General features: G+C 42.5%; 1 protein-coding gene across 2 annotated transcripts; it reads right to left on the reverse strand.

Moving 5' to 3' along the window:
* Positions 1-10,336: 10,336 nt before the first annotated feature.
* On the reverse strand, positions 10,337-20,904 carry cav2 (caveolin 2). Of its 2 annotated transcripts, none has more exons than XM_028015484.1 (3): positions 20,618-20,904; positions 18,903-19,093; positions 10,337-13,872 (listed from the first exon to the last, which is right to left on the reverse strand). In XM_028015484.1, the coding sequence occupies exons 1-3, from the start codon at positions 20,765-20,767 to the stop codon at positions 13,722-13,724; spliced, it is 492 nt and encodes a 163-aa protein (XP_027871285.1). In that variant the 5' UTR covers positions 20,768-20,904; the 3' UTR covers positions 10,337-13,721. The 2 variants fall into 2 exon arrangements, with proteins under 2 accessions (XP_027871285.1, XP_027871286.1); XM_028015485.1 differs by having other exon boundaries at positions 18,903-19,090; positions 20,618-20,897.
* Positions 20,905-22,462: the final 1,558 nt, after the last annotated feature.

The following is a 22,462-nucleotide window of genomic DNA, read 5'->3' on the forward strand; positions in this document are numbered from 1 at the left end:
CTGGGACTGAAATGTAATGCCAGGGCGCCGAGGGAAGCCTGAGCGCCCCCTCCACCCCCAAGTCGGAGCGAAGCTTCCCCGTGGCACAGTCACCTGCAGGCAGCCCGCTCTGCTGTAGAGTTTAATCACATGATTGTTAGGAGAAATGTGGAGGTTTGCAGGGAATTGAGTAAAAATCAGTTGATGGAAAGAACATTTTAGATCTTAGAGAAACATAATATGTTTATGTTTAGTGAAATGAAAACATATGTTTACTGAAAGACTGTTTGCTTTGTCAGACTAACACAAAAGTTAAGTTAGTTCAAATAACTTCTCATTTGTCAATCTGAAGTGATTTGAAGTAGTTGGGTTTATTCATTAATTTTATTTTAGTTAAACATAAAGTCATAATGTCATATTACTATATCTGATTTACTTTCAATTAACATAACCCTAACCCTGTTGACATAAAAAAAAATATGATAAGTCAATGATTCATTTCTTTGAGTGTAAGACTCCAAAATCATTTTGGTAAAAAAAAAAAAAAAGTTTTTGTCATTTCAGGATGTCCATCCATCCATTTTCTTCTGCTTTATCCAGGGTCGGGTCGCAGGGGTAGCAGCTTCAGAAGGGAGGCCCAGACTTCCCTCTACCCAGTCCTACAGGGGAATCCCAAGGCGTTCCCAGGCCAGCCGAGAAACATAGTCCCTCCAGTGTGTCCTGGGTCTTCCCCGGGGCCTCCTCCCAGTGGGACGTGCCCGGAACTCCTCAGCAGGGAGGCGTCCAGGAGGCATCCTGATCAGATGCCTTAAGCCACCTCAACTGGCTCCTCTCGATGTGAAGGAGCAGCGGCTCTACTCTGAGTCCCTCCTGGATAACTGAGCTTCTTTAGAGATAGGGTGCTATCTCTAAGGGAGAGCCCATCCACCCTACGGAGAAATTCTTTTGGTCATGACCCAAAGCTCGTGACCATAGATGAGGGTGGGAACGTAGATCGACCGGTAAGTGAAGAGCTTTCCTTTTTGACTCAGCTCTCTCTTCACCACGACTGTCTGGTACAGCGCCCGCTTCACTGCAGACGGTGCTCCAATCTTCCTGTCGATCTCCCGCTCCCTTCTTCCCTTATTCGTGAACAACATCCTGAGATACTTGAACTCCTCCACTTGGGGCACGACCCCCCCCTGACCCGGAGAAGGCATTCTACCCTTTTCCAACTCAAGACCATGGCCTCGGATTTGGAGGCACTGATCCCCATCCCGGCCGCTTCACATTCAGCTGCGAACCGCTCCAGCGAGAGCTGCAGATCACGATCTGATGAAGCCAATAGAACCACATCATCCGCAAAAAGGAGAGATGAGATCCTAAAGTCACCAAAACGGATCCTCTCAACACCTTGACTGAGCCTAGAAATTCTGTCCATGAAAGTAATGAACAGAATTGGTGACAAAGGGCAGCCCTGGCGGAGTCCAACTCTCACCGGAAACGAGCCCGACTTACTGCCGGCAATGCGGACCAGACTCTGACACCAGTCATAGGGACCTGACAGCCCGTATCAAATGGCCCGGTACCCCATACTCCCGGAGAACCCACCACAGGGCTCCCCGAGGGACACGGTCGAACGCCTTCTCCAAGTCCACAAAACACATGTAGACTGGTTGGGTGAATTCCCATGCAACCTGCTGAGGGTGTAGAGCTGGTCCAGTGTTCCACGACCAGGACGAAAACCACACTGCTCTTCCTGAATCCGAGGTTCAACTATCCAACGGACCCTCCTCTCCAGGACCCCTGAATAGACCTTGCCAGGGAGGCTTAAGAGTGTGACCCCTATGTCATTTGAGCACACCCTCTAGTCCCCCTTTTTGAATAGGGGGACCACCACCCCAGTCTGCCAATCCAGGGGAACTGCCCCCGATGTCCATGTAAAATTGCAGAGTCGCGTCAGCCAACACAACCTTACAATATCCAGAGCCTTAAGGAACTGCGGGAGAATCTCATTCCCCCAACCCTCCGGGGCCCTGCCACCGAGGAGCTTTTTAACCACCTCGGCGACCTCGCCCCCAGAGATTGGAGAGCCCAACCCAGAGTCCCCAGGCTCAGCTTCCTCAATGGAAGGCATGTTGGTGGGATTGAGGAGGTCTTCGATGTATTCTGCCCACTGGCCCACAACGTCCAAGTTGAGGTCAGCAGCACACCATCCCCACTATAAACAGTGTTGGTGCTGTACTGCTTCCCCCCCCGAGACGCCGGAGGGTGGACCAGAATCGCCTCGAAGCCGTGCAAAAGTCTTTCTCCATGGTCTCTCCAAACTCCTCCCACGCTCAAGTATTTGCCTCAGCAACCACCCGAGCCACATGCCGCTTCGCCCGCCGGTACCCATCAGCTGCTTCCGGTGTCCCACAGGCCAAAAAGGCCCGATAGGACTCCTTCTTCAGCCTGACAGCATCCCTCACCGAAGGTGTCCACCAACCTTCGGTGAGGGCGGCAACCCTCGAACCCGGGTTCGAGGCACCGACAACCTTGCGGCCACAGCTCTGATAAGCCGCCTCGACAATGGAGGCACAGAACATGGTCCACTCAGACTCAATGTCCAGCGACAGAACACCGCTCGAGTTCAGATCGGGGGGGCCGTTCCTCCCAACCACGCCCCTCCAGGTCTTACTGTCATTGCCCACATGAGCGTTGAATTCCCCCAGTAGAACAAGGGAGTCCCCAGGGGGTACGGACTGCAAGAACGGTGGGTAATCTGAACTGTCGATCGGCCCGTAAGCACAAACGTCAGTCAGGACCCGACCCCCCACCTGTAGGCGGAGGGAGGCTACCCTCTCGTTCACCAGGGTAAACCTCAACGTACAGGCACCTAGATGGGGAGCAACAAGTATGCCCACTCCTGCCCGAAGCCTCTCACCGTGGGCAACTCCAGAGTAGAAGTATGTCCAGTCCCTCTCAAGGAGACTGGTCCCAGAACCAGAACCATGCGTCGAGGCGAGACCGACTATTTCTAGCCGGAACCTCTCAACCTCACACACTAGCTCCGGCTCCTTCCCCACCAGAGAGTGACATTCCACATCCCAAGAGCCAGCTTCTGCAACCAAGGATCGGACCGCTAGGGCCCCTTCCATTGGCAGCCACCCATCACACAATGCACCTTTGGCCCCTCTCATAGGTGGTGGTTTACAGACCAACAGGCTGCTGCCCCGGTCCGGTCACATTCTGATCAACATGTTTCAGTATCCCAGCAGCTGATTCCAACCTGTTGACATGCTGTTGATAGTCTGTGTGAAACGAGGTGAATGTTTTTAGATCCTTCAGAAAACAGTTTGGCTGGTTTATGTAAGTCAGAACACTGAATAATTGTTGAATGGCCTGAAAGGAATGTTGTTTTCGAAGTTTTATTGTTGGTGAAATCAACTCAAAATGTACATAAGACAGAAAGTACTCACTGAAAACTCTACAGCGTGTTTATAGAACCAGTCAGGATGAACAGTATCTTGTCGCTGAAGCTTCAGTGACCGACAGCTTGGCTGCTCCAGAGGTGCGTCTTCTTCTGCACATTAAATATGAAATGAAAGGAGGAATTCATGAATTATTTTGCTAAAAGATTGGCCAGTGTGTGGAAACCAGCTACATTTTACTTCGTTGTGTTTACTTGAGCAACTTTTTTTTTAAGTACATATACTGTATGTGTATTTTTATGCATTATACTTTTGTGAACTATTACTACTCTTACCTGAGTAAATGGATATTCTATCCAATACATGTAACTTCAAAGAAGAAAGAACAAATGTAACTAGATGATATGGTTGTTTTGAGACAATTTTTAAGAAATATATTGATAGTAGTATAAAATGTTTTTGAAGGACATGACACACTGTAACTGGAAGATACTTTAAATATTAAAAATAAAACACACAAAAAAACAATAATAAAAAAAACGAAAACAAAAACCATGGACAATATAAAATAGATTGTTTTCCAGAAGATGTTATTCATCACAATGGCAATTATTGAGTCTATTTCAATTGATCGTGCAATTAATTGATTGCAGTCTTACCCAACATGACCGTTTACTAGAAAACACACAAATATCCATGGAGACATGGACGAGTTTTTTTTTTAGTGTGGAAAACCCTGACTGGCCTAAACAAAGTCTTCCTCTCACATTGGGATGAATTAGAGCGGAGGCTGAAAGTGAGACCTTCTCGTCCAGCAACAGTGTGTGACCTCACAAATGCACTTCTGAAAGAATGCCCAAAAATCTCTGATAAACACAAATCTTTCCTCCACATAGATGAAACTGTTATGTGTGCAACACATAAAACAGGCATGTGTTGCACATGTTAGGCATAAAACAAAATAATATAAAACTCTGCTGATTAATAAAGGGATTCCACTCATGGTGATATGCATGTGAAAGCAGCAGAGAGACGGTAGCGTACCTCAAATTCAAACATTTGAAGATTTGTGTGTCCAAAAACAGCTACAGTAACATCATGCACACCAATATGATGTTACTTTATTACATCACTGTGTTAATGTGTCCCTTTTAAAGTGTAACCAGTCATTGCACCAACTGGGATTTTTTTTGCATCTGTTGCAACATGACTGATTTTACTACTGAATGCAGCATAAAAAGAAAAATTCCAGTTATTCATTTTTGATTTATTCCTCTGTTTCTTTTGTGCTTTTACCCTTTGAGCAAAACTCAGAGAAACATTCCCACCTACATTTTATTCCCTCTTTGGTGGTTGTGGCTCAGAACTATGAAGGCCGTTTAGGACAAAAACTATGTTTTGTCTCTCACACACTACTAAAGACTCAAAAACACAAAATATTAAAATTGCACAGATACACTACTAAAATATCACACACACACATACACCCAAAACATACAGACATACTATTTTGAATGATAGGTCAAAAATGTATATGTGTGAACTAACACTTGGCTGAATGAATGAATGAATGAATGAATGAATGACTGGGGTGAGACTTGACTTTTTCTGTGTGAGAGACTCGTGTGAGAGCTGTCACGGAAGAGGCGGGGCATAACTTGGAGATCAGATCGCCCATGCGTTGATACCACAGTGACGTTAGCTTTAAGTTGGATATTGGCGCTCCACGGTGTAAACGGTGTTTAGCTCAAGGTTGGTCCGATTTATGAACGCTAATTTCGGCCAGCCGTTCTCTACCGCTCCCTCCTCAAACGCTCAGAGGTTCACTTAGTGCTCTAACGCCTTACTCTGGCTCTAAGGCCGGAGTAAGGCGTTAGTATTGTGTATGAGTCTTTAGTAGTGTGTGACAGACAAAACATAGTTTTTGTATTTAACGGCCCCTTATATAGAACAGATTTTTTAAAAAAGCTCCAAAGAAGAAACTACGGTACATTAACTTTCCCATAAAGATACTCTACCTTACTCTGAGCAATCCAGCTGATTGCTGAGTGACAGGCGCTGACTGTGTTGCAGGTGAGCTCTGCATGCTAAGGTTCAAAAACATTATGAAGTGCAGCTTGTGTGAATTGTCCCCAGGCGTCTGTCCCCTACAGCACCAAAGAGCTTTGAGTTGATAATCTGTGGGAAGTTTCAGTGGCAGCAGTTTTAGTTTCTGACAGAACGTGTAAATGTCACTCAGAGCAGCAACAAACCTGCCCTGAGCTGAAACAACTGAGTGTTTCTGGATTAGGGTCAGAACAAAGCTCTTATTAGAGGAGCCTTTATGGCTTTGAGATCTGCACTGTAAAACAAAATGTTTTGTTTAATGAAAGGTTTCAACTGAACATGACTTAATTCTCATCAACTTACTGTTTGGACTGATCTTAACCAAGTGGTGTGAACTTCTGGCTTAAAAAAATGCTTGATAAGTTCATCTATTTACGTTAAACTAATGCAGAAAAGTGAAGTATTTAATTGGCCAACAGCATATCCCATAATGCACTGTGCCACCACCAGCAGCAAGTAATAAAACAGCTTTTTTATTTGTCACAAAATATAGTTTTAAGGTGAAAAGGTAGACTCCAAAGCCAGTTCATGGAGAATTTCCTAGCAGTGAAGCTCTTATTAGATGTTTATTGGTATTTAGGTTTGCGTACATGGAGCTGCACCAAGAGTCAGTTATATGTTCACTGTCATGACCACCTCGCTCTGACGTAGGCTGCAGCTTGGCATGTAATTTTATTAGTTTGACTGAAAACTGCTTTCTATGTTTTCTGTCAAAGTTTGATCAAAGAGACAAATAAAAAGTAGGACATGTTTCAGGGATGCAGTTTCTTTTTTATACAAATAGTTTTAGGCTTTGGGTGTTTAAGAAGTTACAACATACTCCTATTATTAAGTTCATTTAAGTTACGGACATGGAGTTAAGTTAAAAATTTTGAGACAACATGTTTACAAATATTTTTTTCAAATAAGCAGAAATAATGAGATTTTACAGTAGAGTTGTGTGTTCTAATGCGTCATTACAGCTTACTCAAATCATCTAAGCAGAATAAACTTCAGATATATAGTTTGCACATACTAACATTTTTAAGTTTTGAAAACTCAATTGTTTTTGAGGCAACAAGTTTGCATGAATATTGAATACTTAGTGAAATTCACTTATTGTGGTTTACAGAGTGTGTGGTCAGTGTGTGCTCATTGATCTCAACTAATTATGTTATGTTATGTTGCTGCAGGAGACAGAAAACTTTGAGGAATCCTAAGCAATCAAACTGGAGAAAAAAAAACACAATCTAGGAACAGACCGGGCGGGTAGGGGGGATGTCAGACCAATGAGGAGAGTTTTCACAAGTAGTCATGGCAACTTTAAAATATAGTCAACTTCAAATGTGATGCAAGCAACATGAAGCTGCTGGAACTTCTGCAAGAATCTCCTGAATGACAGTAGCAGGTATTTGAATGCATGAGAAACTCTGAGAAGAATGGATGATCCAACCAGAGTCTGATTATGTTCATATGCAAACCAAATATGGATATGCAAATGATTTGATTTGTAAGAAGAAACCAGAAACCGTCAGTGACAGAATAATGAGCGCAGCAGTCATGTTACAAACTGTTGCCGTGGCGTTTGACAGGAAATCCAAGTTTTCTCCTCTACATCTAGCTACATAAATCGAGCCTTGCGTGAACTCAGAGAGACACTGAGGACATGCAAGGACAACTACAGGAGGAAGCTTGAGTCCAAACTCGAGCGGAACAGTGTGAAAGATGTGTGGAAAGGAATGAAGAACATCGCTGGGATGAAGGGGAAGGACACACAGACATCTGGGAGCCTGGATAGAGCAAACCAGTCCAACCAGTTTTTCAACAGGTTTAGCTCACCTCCTGCTACTCCCCTACCACCACCAGCCCCCCACACATCCACACTGCCCCAAGTTGTTCAAACCACCTACCGGCATTCTCCTGCACACCACCTCTCCTTCAGCCCCCCACCTCCCCTCCTCCCCCATCTCCACTGCAGACAACAACACCTACCCCCAGCTAACGGTGACTACAGGCCAGGTTAAGAGACAGTTGGAGCGATTGCACCAGGGGAAGGCTGCAGGACCTGATGGCATTACACCACGGATCCTGAAGACCTGCTCTGGCCAGCTGTCCCCTGTACTGGCACACATGTACAACTTGAGCTTGAGGCTGGAGAGAGTCTCACTGCGGTGGAAGACATTACATGTGGTTCCTGTTCCCAAGAAGCCAAGGCCATCCGACCCAGATGACTACAGACCAGTTGCTCTCACATCTCATGTGATGAAGGTCATGGAGAGACTGGTCCTGGCCCAGCTGAGGCCTCGGGTGAGGACGTTTCTAGACCCCCTGCAATTTGCCTACCAGCCCCACTTAGGAGTTGACGATGCCGTCATCTTCCTGCTGCAACGAGCACTGTCGCACCTGGATGGTGGAGGAGACACTGTGAGAATCACATTCTTTGATTTCTCCAGTGCCTTCAACACCATCCAGCCTCTGCTACTGGGTGAGAAGCTGCGGAGGATGGGTGTCAACGACTCAGTGATCTCCTGGGTTACTGACTACTTGACAGGCAGGCCACAGTTTGTCCTGTCTGATGTGGTGGTCAGTGACGTAGGAGCTCCACAGGGAACTGTGCTTTCTCCCTTTCTCTTCACCCTGTACACCACTGATTTCCAGTACAACTCTGAGTCATGTCGCCTACAGAAGTTTTCTGATGACTCAGCGGTTGTCGGGTGTATAAGGGATGGAGGGGAGGGGGAGTACAGGACACTGGTAGACAGCTTTGTGGAGTGGTCTGAGCAGAATCACCTGAGGCTCAACATTAGTAAGACCAGAGAGATGGTGATTGACTTCAGAAGGAAGAAGATACCTTCACGGCCACTGAAGATCAAAGGGGAAGTGGTGGAGGAGGTGGAGGATTACAAATACCTGGGAGTTGTAATCGGCAACAGACTGGACTGGACATCTAACACTGACGCTGTGTGCAAGAAGGGGATGAGCAGACTCTATTTTTTAAGGAAGCTGAGATCCTTCAATGTGTGCAGCAAGATGTTTGAGACCTTTTATCACAGTGTTGTTGCCGGTGCCATTTCTTTGCTGCTGTGTGTTGGGGAAGCAGCATCAGAGCCAGTGACTCTAATAGACTAGACAAAATCATCAGGAAAGCTGGCTCTGTACTGGGACTAAGGTTGGAGTCCCTGGAAACTGTGGTGGAGAGGAGGACACTGAAGAAGGTTCTGTCTATTATGGACAATAAACAGCACCCTCTCCACCACATAGTGGACAGACAGCGGAGCACCTTCTCACATAGACTGCTCCAGCTCCGCTGTCGTAGGGACAGATACAGGAAATCCTTCCTGCCACATGACATCTCACTGTATAATAAAAGCTAAATCATTGTTCTGCACTAATCAGTCCGATTTCGCACAACTGCACTGTGGCACACTTGCTGTACATATATTTACATATACATATCTACATTTTTTGGATCTTAAGTTGTTTCTTATATTAACAGCATTTTATATTTTATTTTTATTTTTTATTTTATCTACAACTACTACTCAGTGGTAGTTGTTATTGTGTCTTGTCTCTATGCTGTAACTGCGAAGTAATTTCCCTGCTGGGATGAATAAAGTACTGCTATTCTATTCTATTTTATTGTATTCTATTAACCTGGTATTTCTGTTGAGAGGTGTACCTAATAAAGTGGCCAGTGAGGGTTTAATGCTGTTCCGTGCTGTACAGTGGTAATAGTCGAGTGTACGGGATTATATGTATATGAAACATCATAGTGTTATGAATATTCATGAAACGACAAAAAAACATTGAAATCCTGCTGGAACACAAACGGATGACATCATATTGATTATGTTATTGATTATCTTATTGGCTATATTTTAGCTTTAGGCACTAAGTGCTCGCAGTACAAAGTCGCCTCCTTTCCAAAAGCAGCAGGATTTATTTTTTTCACTGCACTGACCCTCATTAAAACCCTGCTGGTTATTCCACCAAATATTGATTTCTGAACTCTTCCTGAGTTGAAATATTAATATTGTTGTTTCTTAATGAATATGAATGAACTTGTTTTCTTTGCATTATTATAAGTCTGAAAGCACGGCATCTTTTTTGTTATTTTGACCATTTCTCATTTTCTGCAAACAAATACTAAAGTTTTGCTTGGAATTTCAGTAGTTTATAGAATAAAACAAAATGTTAATTTTACTCAAACAGTATAAAAAGTAAAATCAGAGAAAGTGGTAATTTTGCTGTGGTCTCTTCATTTCTTCCACAGCTGTATTTAGGAATCACTAAATACATTAAGCACCTTTTGAACTTCCCTAAACAATTCTAAAGAGCAAAGGATTTTTTTAAATAAAGGTTGAGAATTTTTTTTCGGCTGTAGAGGAGTCAAATAAAAGCTGCAGAGTGAGCAGGTTTCTCTCTCAGCCCTACTTCACCCCTGATTTTCCAAAATTGAAGAAGGTGACAATTTATGTTGGGATGCAGTCCTGACTTGGTGAGCCGTCGGCCTGCAGGCGGCACACGGTGTATTTCACACTGTTGTATTTGTTACTGCGATAACTTTGATCTGATCTGGATGAAGTAGCACAAGGAACATGACGGCAGACATTTTTTGTACCAGGAGTGCTGTTCATCACAAATTCCTTCAGCTGAGGACAGGTTCCCATAGCAACCCAAGTTGAGTTACAAACGCTGTGCAGACCTGCAGGTCTGACAGTGGAGCCTCGGGTGATGTGTCATTAACACACAGCTCAGATTTGTTGAGGAAAGTGTCTTAGGCAATATGAGTGAAGATGATTTATGAGAACTTTCTGGCAGTCACATAACTCAACCATCTCATCTCCTGCAACTAAATAACAAGAAATCTCACACAACTGTTTCCTCAAGGGGAAAATGAATCTTTATTTTAGATAACTTACACATGGTGTCCTTCAGTTTCCATCATAACAGTAAATCAAGTCAGAAAGCAAATAAATAATGTGAGAACTGAGTTGGATTTGTTATTTTCATGTCTACATGCATAGCTGCTCTGTAGTGTCATGGGGAAAAGAAAATAAAAGCCTTCACCTGTCTGCCCAGATCATCATAGAACTTTATCTGGAAATATATGTCTGCATTCAAAAATAATTTTTTTTTGCCCAGTTCTGATCCCAAAGAGACCCCCAAAAAATGACATCTGAGCCACTTCCATATGTGGTACTGAATCGTATACTAACCCGACAGTATTCAAAGTCTCCTCAGTCTGAACTGCTGTGTTGTACTTAATCCAATTTTTACGTCACTGATACTTTGGCAAACAGAACGAATGTGTTTGTCAAAGTAAAGTTTGCCAAAGTTCTCTTACTTTTCACCTTGATCATTAGATCTGCAGTCCAGATAAGTTCTAATAGGAATTCATCCATGTAGAAACGCTTTAAGCAACGTTGATTTTAACTGTCTCTTCACTTAAGCGTCAAAATTTCAAACTGCATATTAACGTGTTGTAAAAAGAACATCAAAGCAAAGTTTTACATTAATTCAGAGGAATATCAATAACTGGATGGAACCAATTTTATGGTTCCATCAACCATAAAATTGTGCAAATTGAAAATTCGAAAATACATTTGGAAAATGGAGATGCGTCAATTGGGGGGGAAGGAGGGTGGAACCCTCTCACTTTTCAATAAAAAGTTTTTGCACTCGGATGTGATGGTTTTTCTACAGAAGAAAAAGAGGGCCACTGGAAGAAAAAAATAATAATTCTGACTTTCGTTGAGGAAAGTGTCTTTCAGATTCTCAGATCTTTTTTTCAGATTAAAGTCAGAATCATTTTTCTTTCTTTTTCAGTGTTCCTAACACTCACCCATATGTTTCAACCATACTGAAATAAACATATTTCACAAAACTGCGATGGAAACACTTTTTTCGCATCATGCGAGTCACATGATCAACAGCCGGCTATTACCACTGATGGAAACTACAAAGAAGAAGTCAACAGGAAGTGGAAAGAGAGCTAGTGCCATGGATGAATTATGAATACTTCTCATGTCCGTCACTGCCATGATTTTTTTAATGACTTACCAGGTGAATTAGCTTATTTACATGTGATTTTAATTTAATTTCTTAATGTATGGAAAAATAGCAATTGCAAAATTGTGTATTTTTGGCATCAGGACAACATAAGACGTTGGCTTCCAGGTCTGTTATTGTGTCACCAGTTCTTTTCAAACCATCAACAGGAAAAACAGAAAGAGCAGTTTTACAACTTAAATTTCCCCAAACGGTTGCAAACACTAAAACATATGAAATCATTCCTGGATGCCTTTCGATTTGCAGCTGTAGTTTGTTTTGCCTGAACCAGAGTCTCAGTCACAGACAGAAAACGCCTCAATCTCACAGAGGTTCACTTCTGTAGATGTGTGTCATTCAGGAACACAGCATGTCTCCTTCCCAGATGAGCTGCAGCATATTCTGGCATTTTAAAATAATAAAATAGATGCCCAGCATTAAGGTCAATCTCATGTAAATTCATCACAGTAGATATGTTAGTAAATGCCTGCAAATGTGCAAATGCTGCATTTTAGCTTTTAATAGCTAGATAGACTTCTGCCATATAATGCATTTTCTCTTTCAGCTCACTACATTTAGCTTATAGTTGAATAGTTTACAATATATATAACTTACATATATACATACTTATAGAGCAGAAAAATTACATCTACTAACATGTCAGGAAGTTAGTCTTAACTGATTCTTTAAGCTTGAACAGAAATGGAATGACAAGAATGATTTTTGGTCACAATTTCAAACACAACAGTATTTGATGGTTCTCAAAAGGTCCATGTCATATCGAACATGAATGATTATTACCCATAAAAAACACAAACTGTGGATGTGTTCCTGATTACTTAAAATACATCTGCCCTGTCTGAACCTTACTCAATATATTTTTGGAATACTGAGTTTTCTGAAGCATTCCAAAGCAGTCAACATCATCTAAGGTAAGCAGGTAAGACTGTCATCTAGTCCCGGACAATCTCACATAATTGTTGTTCATTTGTAAATATTGTCAGATAACTACAACAGTCTGGATAATTTTTCTCCTCAAATGCTTCAGTAAAATTCACCTGAACATTAGTCAGAAACGATTAGCTGTCGGCTGAATCCAAAGAAAACTAGATCAACTACCAAGAGTGTAACTCTAAGTCCAATTGTTAAGATTTGGGTTCTTATAAATGTAAGAATAAGTAAGAGAGTTTTAAAATTATTTCCAATAAGTGTAAAACATCCCAGTTCAAATTTGATGACTACATCTCACCGAAAACGTAATAAAAATATTGTTTTTGTGGTTCTTCAATAAAAAAGCTTCCATCAACCTGGTATTGCAATATATATATATATACATATAAAAATCTGTTTAGTGTTGAATACGGCATTCAGGTTTGATCTTCCTGAGTATTTTAGATCTGAACTAAAGATGACACAGCAGAGGCTCGGTAAAAAAGTTAACTTTAGCGTCAGTAGCAGCTAACAGTTAGCTTGTCCATCATGACATCTTGACAATTGTGACCATCTTGGTAAATATTTCACCAAATGCAGTACAGACTCACAAAGAAACTCAGAAATAGCCCTTCAGCTCTGGAAGCTCTAAAATTTGATGCAAATGGCTGACAACGGTTAACTTTACAGACATCGAAGGCTGACACACAATGCTAAGATGGTGGAAACTTGTTTTTTTTTATTTTTACTACTATTGAAGCAGAATGTTGTTAGTTCAACAATCTTTAACAGTCAACTCCATCAACGCAACAAGAAAACCAACTCCAAAACAACTTCTTTTCTCACTTCAAAATAAGACTCAAATTTAGCACCAACCTGCAGCCTAAAGCACACGACTTCATGTCTGAGGCTCGGGACCGCCGCTAACAAAGTCACATGATGACAGCAACTTTTTGAGACAATCTTCATTAAAACAGGAAATATTCCTTTACTAGCTAGTCATCAATACTCCACCCAAATCCACTTCAGAGGAATCAGCAACCAGAACAATTTGTTATAAAACCTAAGTAAATGCTACAGAAGCTTCTTTCTCTCCTACAAAGGAGTCTGCTAAAGCAAGATGAGGTTTTGTGGTCATGCTCTAATCTTCCTTTTCCCCATGATTGTCTTTTATTTTGCACACGTCTTTCTGTATCTTATATTAAACTTTTTAAGAGCTCACGTCTCCCTCCCTTTTGTAACTTTTTCCAACAACTCAGGGAAAAGTTAAAGCAGATGTCTGCTTCAGTTCTCTGGGGTTTGAATCTGAATGGAGGACAAACATTTCCCCAGACTCTGGAACAGTGGAGCTATGAAAATGTCCGTCAGACTCCTCCATATCTTCTGCGCTGAAGGCAGGAGCATCATGAAGCTCTGGACCACTGGCATCACCAGCCTGCACAGACAAAAAGAATAAAATCTCATGAAGTCGAAATAAAATAAGGAAAAAACTCCCACTGATACGAGAATAAAGTTGTACAGCAAAAAAATCATAACAGTAGAAGGAAGAAAAGTTGCTATAATGAGAATAAACTCAAAGCAATTGAAGAATAAAGTTGGACGACAATAAAGTCGCAATAATACAAGTTATTATTAACACAACTTTTTTCAAGTAATTTTGAAACTTTTTTCTGGTAATATTTTGTCTTTATTCTAGTAGCATCACAACTTTATTGTAATAATATTCTAACTTACTTAAGTCATAATATTAAAGTCAAAATTAAAAAAAAAAACCTTTTCATCTGGTTTTCATATTCTGCTGTAGAAGTACTGGAGAAGAACAACCTGGAAGCTGATCGGCGATGATTTCATATTTTAAAAATAATAATAATAATGATTGGTTTATAATTCATTAGCGTTTAACAGTCTGGTCTCTCCATCCCTAATAGTTGCATCAAAAGTAAGCTATTTAAGAAAAGAAACCTATAAAATGACATATTACCATGCCATACAGCCATTTCCTCAAGTTATCCTCTCTATCTCTGTAAGATGAAATCCCAGCTGTGATTTTTTGATATATCATCTAAAATGTAGACGTTAAATTTACACCATGCTTTAAACTACGTTTGCTCTGTGAGAGATGGCTTGTTTACATGGAAACAACCGGATTCACGATGGCACAACGAATTGGCGACATTGAAAATAGAGGCAGGAGAAAGAACATTCGGGTGATCGGTTCAAAAGAAGGGATAGAGGCTGATAGAGCCCTAAAATTCTTTTAAAAATGGCTGCCCGGATTTCTACAAGACCAAGAGCGGCCGGATCAAGCTCAAGAGGACGCACCACACACTGGCTCCACAGCCCGGGCCTACAGAGACCAAGACCGGTGCTGATCAGATTTCATTACTACCGAGATCAACAGCAGATACTCGAAGCCGCTCGGCGTGAGGGGGGCAGAGACCAGCCCCTGATGGATCAGAACTCTGAGATCATGTTCTTCCAGGATTCTTCGGCAGACACCATGCGCAGGCGGAAAGGATTCGATGCGGAAAAGCGATGGTTGTGGGAGGCAGGCATCCAGTACTCCCTTCTTTACCCGGCCAGGTTAAGGATTGTGTCTGTCCGCCCGCCCGCCCAAGAGGCAGGGAGGCTTAAAAGTGTGACCCCTATGTAATTGGAGCACACCCTCCGGTCCCCCTTTTTGAACAGGGGGAACACCACCCCAGTCTGCCAATCCAAGGGAACTGCCCCCGATGTCCATGCGATATTGCAGAGTCGCGTCAGCCAACACAACCCTACAACATCCAGAGCCTTAAGGAACTCCGGGCAGATCTCATCCTCCCCCGGGGCCTTGCCACCGAGGAGCTTTTTAACCACCTCGGCGACCTCGTCCCCAGAGATTGGAGAGCCCAACCCAGAGTCCCCAGGCTCAGCTTCCTCAATGGAAGGCATGTTGGTGGGATTGAGGAGGTCTTCAAAGTACTCTGCCCACCGGCCCACAATGTCCCGAGTAGAGGTCAGCAGCACACCATCCCCACTATAAACAGTGTTGGTGCTGTACTGCTTCCCCCTCCTGAGATGCCGGATGGTGGACCAGAATCGCCTCAAAGCCGTACGGAAGTCTTTCTCCATGGCCTCTCCAAACTCCTCCCATGCCCGAGTTTTTGCCTCATCAACCACCCGAGCCGCATGCCGCTACGCCCGCCAGTACCCATCAGCTGCTTCCGGAGTCCCACAGGCCTAAAAGGCCCGGTAGGACTCCTGACAGCATCCCTCACCGAAGGTGTCCTCCAACGGGTTTGAGGGTTGCTGCTGCGACAGGCACTGACAACCTTGCGGCCACAGCTCCGATCGGCCGCCTCGACAATGGAGGCACGGAACATGGTCCACTCAGACTCCATGTCCCACACCTCCCCCGGGACGTGTTCGAAGTTTTGCTGGAGATGGGAGTTAAAGCTCCGTCTCACAGGGGATTCCGCCAGACGTTCCCAGCAGACCCTCACAACACGTTTGGGCCTGCCAGGTCTGACCGGCTTTCTCCCCCACCACCGGAGCCAACTCACCACCAGGTAGTGGTCAGTGGACAGCTCCGCACCTCTCTTCACCCGAGTGTTCAAGACATACGGCCGCAGATCCGATGAAACGATGACAAAGTCGATCATCAAACTGCGGCCTAGGGTGTCCTGGTGCCAAGTGCACGTATGGACACCCTTATGCTTGAACATGGCGTTCGTTATGGACAATCCATGACGAGCACAGAAGTCCAACAACAGAACACCACTCGAGTTCAGATCGGGGGGGCCGTTCCTCCCAACCACGCCCCTCCAGGTCTTACTGTCATTGCCCACGTGAGCGTTGAAGTCCCCCAGCAGAACAAGGGAGTCCCCAGGAGGAGCACTCTCCAGTACCCCCCCAAAGACTCCAAAAAGGGTGGGTAATCTGAACTGTCGTTCAGGCCTTAAGCACAAACGACAGTCAGGACCCGTCCCCTCACCCGTAGGCGGAGGAAGTAAACCCCAACGTACAGGCGCCGAGATGGGGAGCAACAAGTATGCCCACTCCTGCCTGACGCCTCTCACCTTGGGCAACTCCAGAGTGGAAGTATGTCCAGGGGCCTACGTTTCCTCTTTGGCTGGTGTCGTTCATCATTGGGGTCTTCGGGCTGCGTTTTGTCTGGTCCCTCACCTAGGACCTGTCTGCCTTGGGTGACCCTACATGAAGCCCCAGACTGCATAGCTCCTAGGATCATTGGGGCACTCAAACCCCTCCACCACGATAAGGTGGCAGCCCAAGGAGAGGATGGGGAAGCAAAGATTTTTTATTTCGTCGGATAAAGCAATGGAGTTTATGGATAGTTTAGGCTGAAATAACGCCAGAGGAAGATCATGGAGGCAAACGCTCTGGACTGGACGTCAGGGGTCTGATCTCTAAGCATGTTCTGATTCTTTTTCTTGTCCTCTTCATACATAAGAACAAGTGATGTGAGTAATTATGATTATGACTCATTTCAATCTGATCTGCTCAGCTGTACTTTCTTGTGATTTTTAGTGGTGCGCGGCAACGATGGATATGTGATGAACCTTCTCTTTTGGGTTCGTTTACCTGTGTGTGTCTTCATCAGGGAGATGAAACACACGTGCTTGGTTAAGGAAGCAATTTCCATTTACACCCTTTGTCCAGAACCCTGACTTTCCTCCGGGTATGTTAGATGCAGGTTTGGGGGGATGGGTGGCTAAAGGCGTTTCCTCTTTGGGCTGTCTTTTTAAGGAGGGGATCCTCATGTCTTTTAATCAAGTTGTGGAAGCCTTTGGAGTAGGAAAAATATCCTCTTCCTTTCTTCCAGCTAAGAGACTTTGTTAAAAAAGAAACAACTCCATTCAGGGACACTGAGGTTTTGGGCTTTGAAAAACTGTTTTTCGGAACTACTCAGTATGTGCTACAAAACATTAATGTCACTTATCAACTCTGGCCCAGGCCTGTGGAGGAGAGCTGAATATCCAGATTACTGATGAAATGTGGAGCAGTATTTGGAGCTCTGCCAGAAAAATGACTACTTGTCATTGCTCCTGGGCATTGCAACTTAAATTACTACATTTTGCTCACTTGGCCCCAAACCAGATGTCTATGTTTAAACCAGGGTCCTCTTCGCTGTGTCCTAAATGCAAAATACATGAAGGCAGCCTCTTTGGTCATGCCCCAAGATCCAGATATACTGGGAATCTATTCTGGTTGAGACTAGGAAAATGATCAAAACTAATCAAACTAATATTGATCTTGATCCAGTGTCTCTTCTCCTTGGTCTGCCAAATAAACATATCCAAAATCAAAGCAAGATTAAGTTGTATAATGTCCTAATTTTCTGTGCTCAAAAGAATATTTTGTTACAATGAATTTCTAATAAGTCTTCTACTATTTTTGGGTGGAAGAAGTTTATTTTGGAATATATCCCTTTAGACTTTCTAACATGCCTCGTCCACTCAAAGACTGACAATTTTGGACGCATATGGAAGCCCTTCTTGGACTATGCTGAAGGACACGTGTCCACCATTTTGTCTCGAGCATTTCTAAATGTTTAGACATCATTATATAATGATGGAAGTGTGTATGCCTCTTATCTTATCTTATCTTATCTTATCTTATCTTATCTTATCTTATCTTTTCTTTTTGTCTCCTCTGGACTGCACTGCTAAGCTTTTGTTCTGTTATGTTGTTGTTATTAAACAAAAAATTAATAAACATATCTATAAAAAAAGACTCAAAAATTATAAGTCAAATGTTGATCAAATCTTAACTCTGGTCGTTAGAAAACGTCTTTAAAAAAACAAAAAAAACCAATCGCATTAGATTTCTCTGGATTCGGCCCCGTTGTTGGTTATCAAACATTCTAATAGTAATATGCAGATTTCACGTCACAAGTTCAGTCAAAATAAATCAGTCAAAAACAAAATCATATTAGCTTTTCTACAGCATCTTCCCTGGATCCAGATAGAAAGTTTCATAAAACTCAGTCTGGATTATTTAATCTGCTCTGGGCTCTGGTAGCAGCTCATCGTCTCTCTGATGAATTCCTCTGACATTGTGCTGAAGTTTCTCTGCTCTGCTCCACGAGCAAACTAAGAAAGTTCCACTCTGGTCTGAAAAATGGACTTTAATTGATGCTGAAAAGCTGTCTGTCTGCTGGAGCAAACAGGGTTTTATTTTTTTATTTTTTATTTTTTGAGCTACCAGTGGAGTTCAACATTCCTCCAAAGTTTCCAGGCAGTGCTTGTATGTGTATTTAAAACCATTTTCCATTACGTCTTCATGCATGAAGTTGAGGGTTATGAACCTCTTGAATAATGTATAATATAAAACCCAATAAATGTATTTCAGCTTTACGTCTCTAGGGTGGAAACTCCAAGCTGTTGTTAGGATTTAATCTTTGTTTTCTGTCTCTGATGTGAGACCTGGAGAAGGAGCGTAATGAGACAGGGGACGTGTCCTCACCAGACATGGACGCAGCTCAGCACTCCGAAGAGCAGCCCCAGTGTGAAGGCCATGGGAATTGCCAGTAGGGTGGTCAGCAGCCGGTAGAAGAAGAACTTGACGAGCTCGAAGGTGGCGTGGCTCCCGATCCAAACTCTGTCGAAGCTGTGGGCGGAGCTCGGCTCGCCGATCACGTCCTCAAAACCCACCTGCTGAGACACCACGATCAGAGCCGGCCCAAGTCAGAAGCAACTAAACACCTGTTCAGAGCGCTAAAAAAACCAGCTGGGGCCCCCAACAGCACATTCATTACTATACATGTCTAAATGTTGTTGCTGTGTCAAATAATTTCAAATGGAATATAAATTTGTTTTGTTGGTTTTTTTCCCCAAATTGACATGTTTCCATTAGTCAAATAAATGTTTGTGGTTTCAATGCAGACATAGCTACTGACTGATCACTACATGAAGTGTTCGCTACAACCCGGGCAGTCCAACACACCACAATATAAAGGTGGACAGGACAAAGAATTTAGAGAGACCAGTCGACCGACAGTGGAATCAACGCAAAAACAAAACAAAACAACGACAGAACAAATCGATTTATTCTAGGAAATTATTTCAGTATTTTTTCAGAAATGGAGACTGTACACTGCCCACCAACCTCTGAAGACAGGCACCAGCCACTACCGGACCCTGCAAGGATAAGTGACCAGAGCCAACTATATACTTTCATTAAATGTGGAATTAATGAAGTATTTTTGAATTGAACTGAAATTGAATTAAATAACTTCTGTTAATTTTGAGAATTTTGCTCATAGCTAATTAAAGTTCAAAATTAGGTTTTGCTGAATACTAGAATATTTAATAAGAGCCATAAAAAATGTATATAAATCATGAAGAACATCATTGATTTAATGGTTGTCCATTGATTCTCCTTCCAAAAATGGTGTAGTGCACTAACGTAGCTGAAAAAGAAGTTGCCTTTTCTGTTTTGCTGTTAAGTGGAAAGTTTAGTGGAAAGAAAAAGGTCCAAAGTAGCACCCATCTGCTAGGAGAACTTAAAGAAGATCATGTGTTCTTGTTCCATCAGACTTTACAGAGATGCTGATTTCCACTCTGCAGCTGCCCACACGTCCATAGATGGTTTATCAGTGGATTTGACTGGATTTCCTTCATTCCTAAAAAGACTCACAGGCTGGACAAATACTGACTGCAAATACTGTACAGTACACAGACAAAATTTTTATTAGGCTGATATTTCTGTGTAAAAAATAATGTATATAATAATAATGCAATTTTGTATAACCTGAATTATCTGCGTTTAAAGTAAAAAATAAAATAAAATAAATAAAAAAAACTAAACTTATGTCACTACGTATGCAATGCATTTTTGTTTCATGCAGTGCTTTAGTTTGTTTTGATATTGGATTACTGAAGTGGGATCCCGCATACACTTAGGTTTCTCTGACAAAAGCCAAAGCGCCAAGCGATTAACCTTGAAAAACGAGCAACAAAAACCTGCAGGCCGGAAATAGTTTAGAGATGATGGATGCACGCGCAGGCAGCGACTTCCAGGTATTCATGGAACTGATGACCATCCTCACAATGACGACCACAACAACAAAACGCTCACAGTGAAGTAATAATATGAGTGATTAATCAAAGTGTAGAAACGTCGACGTCGCCTCGGACGTTTTCACTTTCAGAGTCTCCGTGCGCGCGCGCAGACTTTACCTTCAGATGCGTGTTGATGTCGTTTGGATCCCGATCCGGCGCCTCCGAGTACACCTTCCCTTTCTTCATCAGAATGGGCTCTATGGACAGGTTGTACTCGTCCTTGTCCATAATTATGCTGGTGTCCAGCTTTTCCTTCTCCACACCCATGTCGTGTCGAGACAGAGGCGGACAGACGGTGCGCTGAGGGCGGCAGAGTGCGCCGAACTGAGCGCCACCCCGCCCCGCAGGGAAAGCAGCGCGGCGGGGAGCCGCAGCTCGGTGATGAGAGTCGCTCTGTGCAGCAGACAACAGACCTCCAGTTATGTTGAAACACACATCCTCTAAGGTCCGTTTCGGTTGCACAAAAATGCTACTTAAAGCCAAGTTCTTTTAAAATGTTTTAAAACTATTTTTACAGTTGAAATATTGATTTTCCTGAAGAGTGATTTCATAAAGACATAGTGAGATCAGAGGCGACCCCAGGTTCTAACTCCTTTTTAAATGGTCAGTATTATGTAAAATTGACTTTTTGAGCTTTACATCATGTTATAATTTTGTTCCCTGATCAAAAACATTCCTGAAGTGTTGCTTTGATTCATTCAGGCATGTCTGAGAAATCATTTAATCTCCCATGGCAACCATCCAGCTGTGCAAAACACCTAGTTGACCTAGCCCCACCTTCAAGGTGAAGCTCCTCCTCAAAGCTGCAGTTTCCAGGGTACTGAACGTCTGCCTCACACAGCAGTTCACCTCAGCTCCTTCAGACTAGCCAGCAGCAATTAGCAAACAACTGCTGAAACTGAGCATCACCTGAGCTCATTATAGGAGCTACTTCTAAGTGCAACGCTGATAAAAATGTTGTTAACGAGTTAATAAAGGAGCCATGTTGTGATGACTTCCTGATGGTGGAACATTGGAAAGAGCAGGGTTTCCTTAAAGAGACAGAAGCCCAATTTCAAGGAGTTGAATTACAAAGTCAAGTTTCTTTTGAGTCAAATTTGATATATTGCATTTTTATATCAATTTAAGGTAGTATTGGTATCACAGAATATCAGATAACTCAAAGTGCCGCTCTTGTCAGACAGGACATGTCATAAAACAATGCAACAAATATAAACAGATTATCCTTCCTATAACTCCTCACGGAAGAACAGTAATTGATCTAGAACACTTCTTCAAATCAAAGGGATCAGGATTTGTTGTAAACTGGATTAGAATTTACCTGAGGTTGAATGTTGATTTTTGCATGATTTAAATTCAAACTATGTACAGTTACATCTATGTGTTTTTATAATGTACTCTTTTTTGCAGTTGAAAATATTAGTTTCCATAAAATTATTCCACCATAAAACATCAAACCCTCAACTCAAATAACTCCTAAGTCTTGGGTATTATTATGTTTGGTTCAAAGGAATACAATATGATCAGTGATTTTATTCACCACACATTCAACTTTTCATTCTCTATCTGAATGGATTTACAGCTCTATTATGTTTTCATCAACCAACTTTGTGAGTTGGTCTAAAGGGAAAACATTTTCTATAGCTGATAAATCACATGGACATGGAAAAGGTTTTCTAAAGGTAGGGCTGACATCACAACAACATGCTTTTGTTTGTGAAGATGAAAAGTTATCAACATAAGATAATAATAAAGTATGGCTATGTAGTCAAGACAATATGTTTCATTAATCCACTTCACAGACTGGGTTAGTCTTTTGTTTACTGAGAAATTACAAGGAATTATGTGCCAAAAGTGATTACAAATACAAATAGGAACTATTTCTTGAATTTTTGGAAACATACAAGGAGTCATCTATTTTCAAACTTACAGTTAAAAATATATTTTTTTATTTGCCTGAAA

Source organism: Xiphophorus couchianus, chromosome 4 (assembly GCF_001444195.1).
Source record: "Xiphophorus couchianus chromosome 4, X_couchianus-1.0, whole genome shotgun sequence".
NCBI classification, from domain to species: domain Eukaryota; kingdom Metazoa; phylum Chordata; class Actinopteri; order Cyprinodontiformes; family Poeciliidae; genus Xiphophorus; species Xiphophorus couchianus.

Excerpts from the sequence above, each read along its gene's own strand:
- cav2 (XM_028015484.1), bottom strand. The coding sequence starts at position 20,767 with ATGGGTGTGGAGAAGGAAAAGCTGGACACCAGCATAATTATGGACAAG. Across the intron at positions 19,094-20,617 it reads ACATCAACACGCATCTGAAG|CAGGTGGGTTTTGAGGACGT; the intron begins GTAAAGTCTGCG and ends GTGGTGTCTCAG. Across the intron at positions 13,873-18,902 it reads CTGAGCTGCGTCCATGTCTG|GCTGGTGATGCCAGTGGTCC; the intron begins GTGAGGACACGT and ends TTGTCTGTGCAG.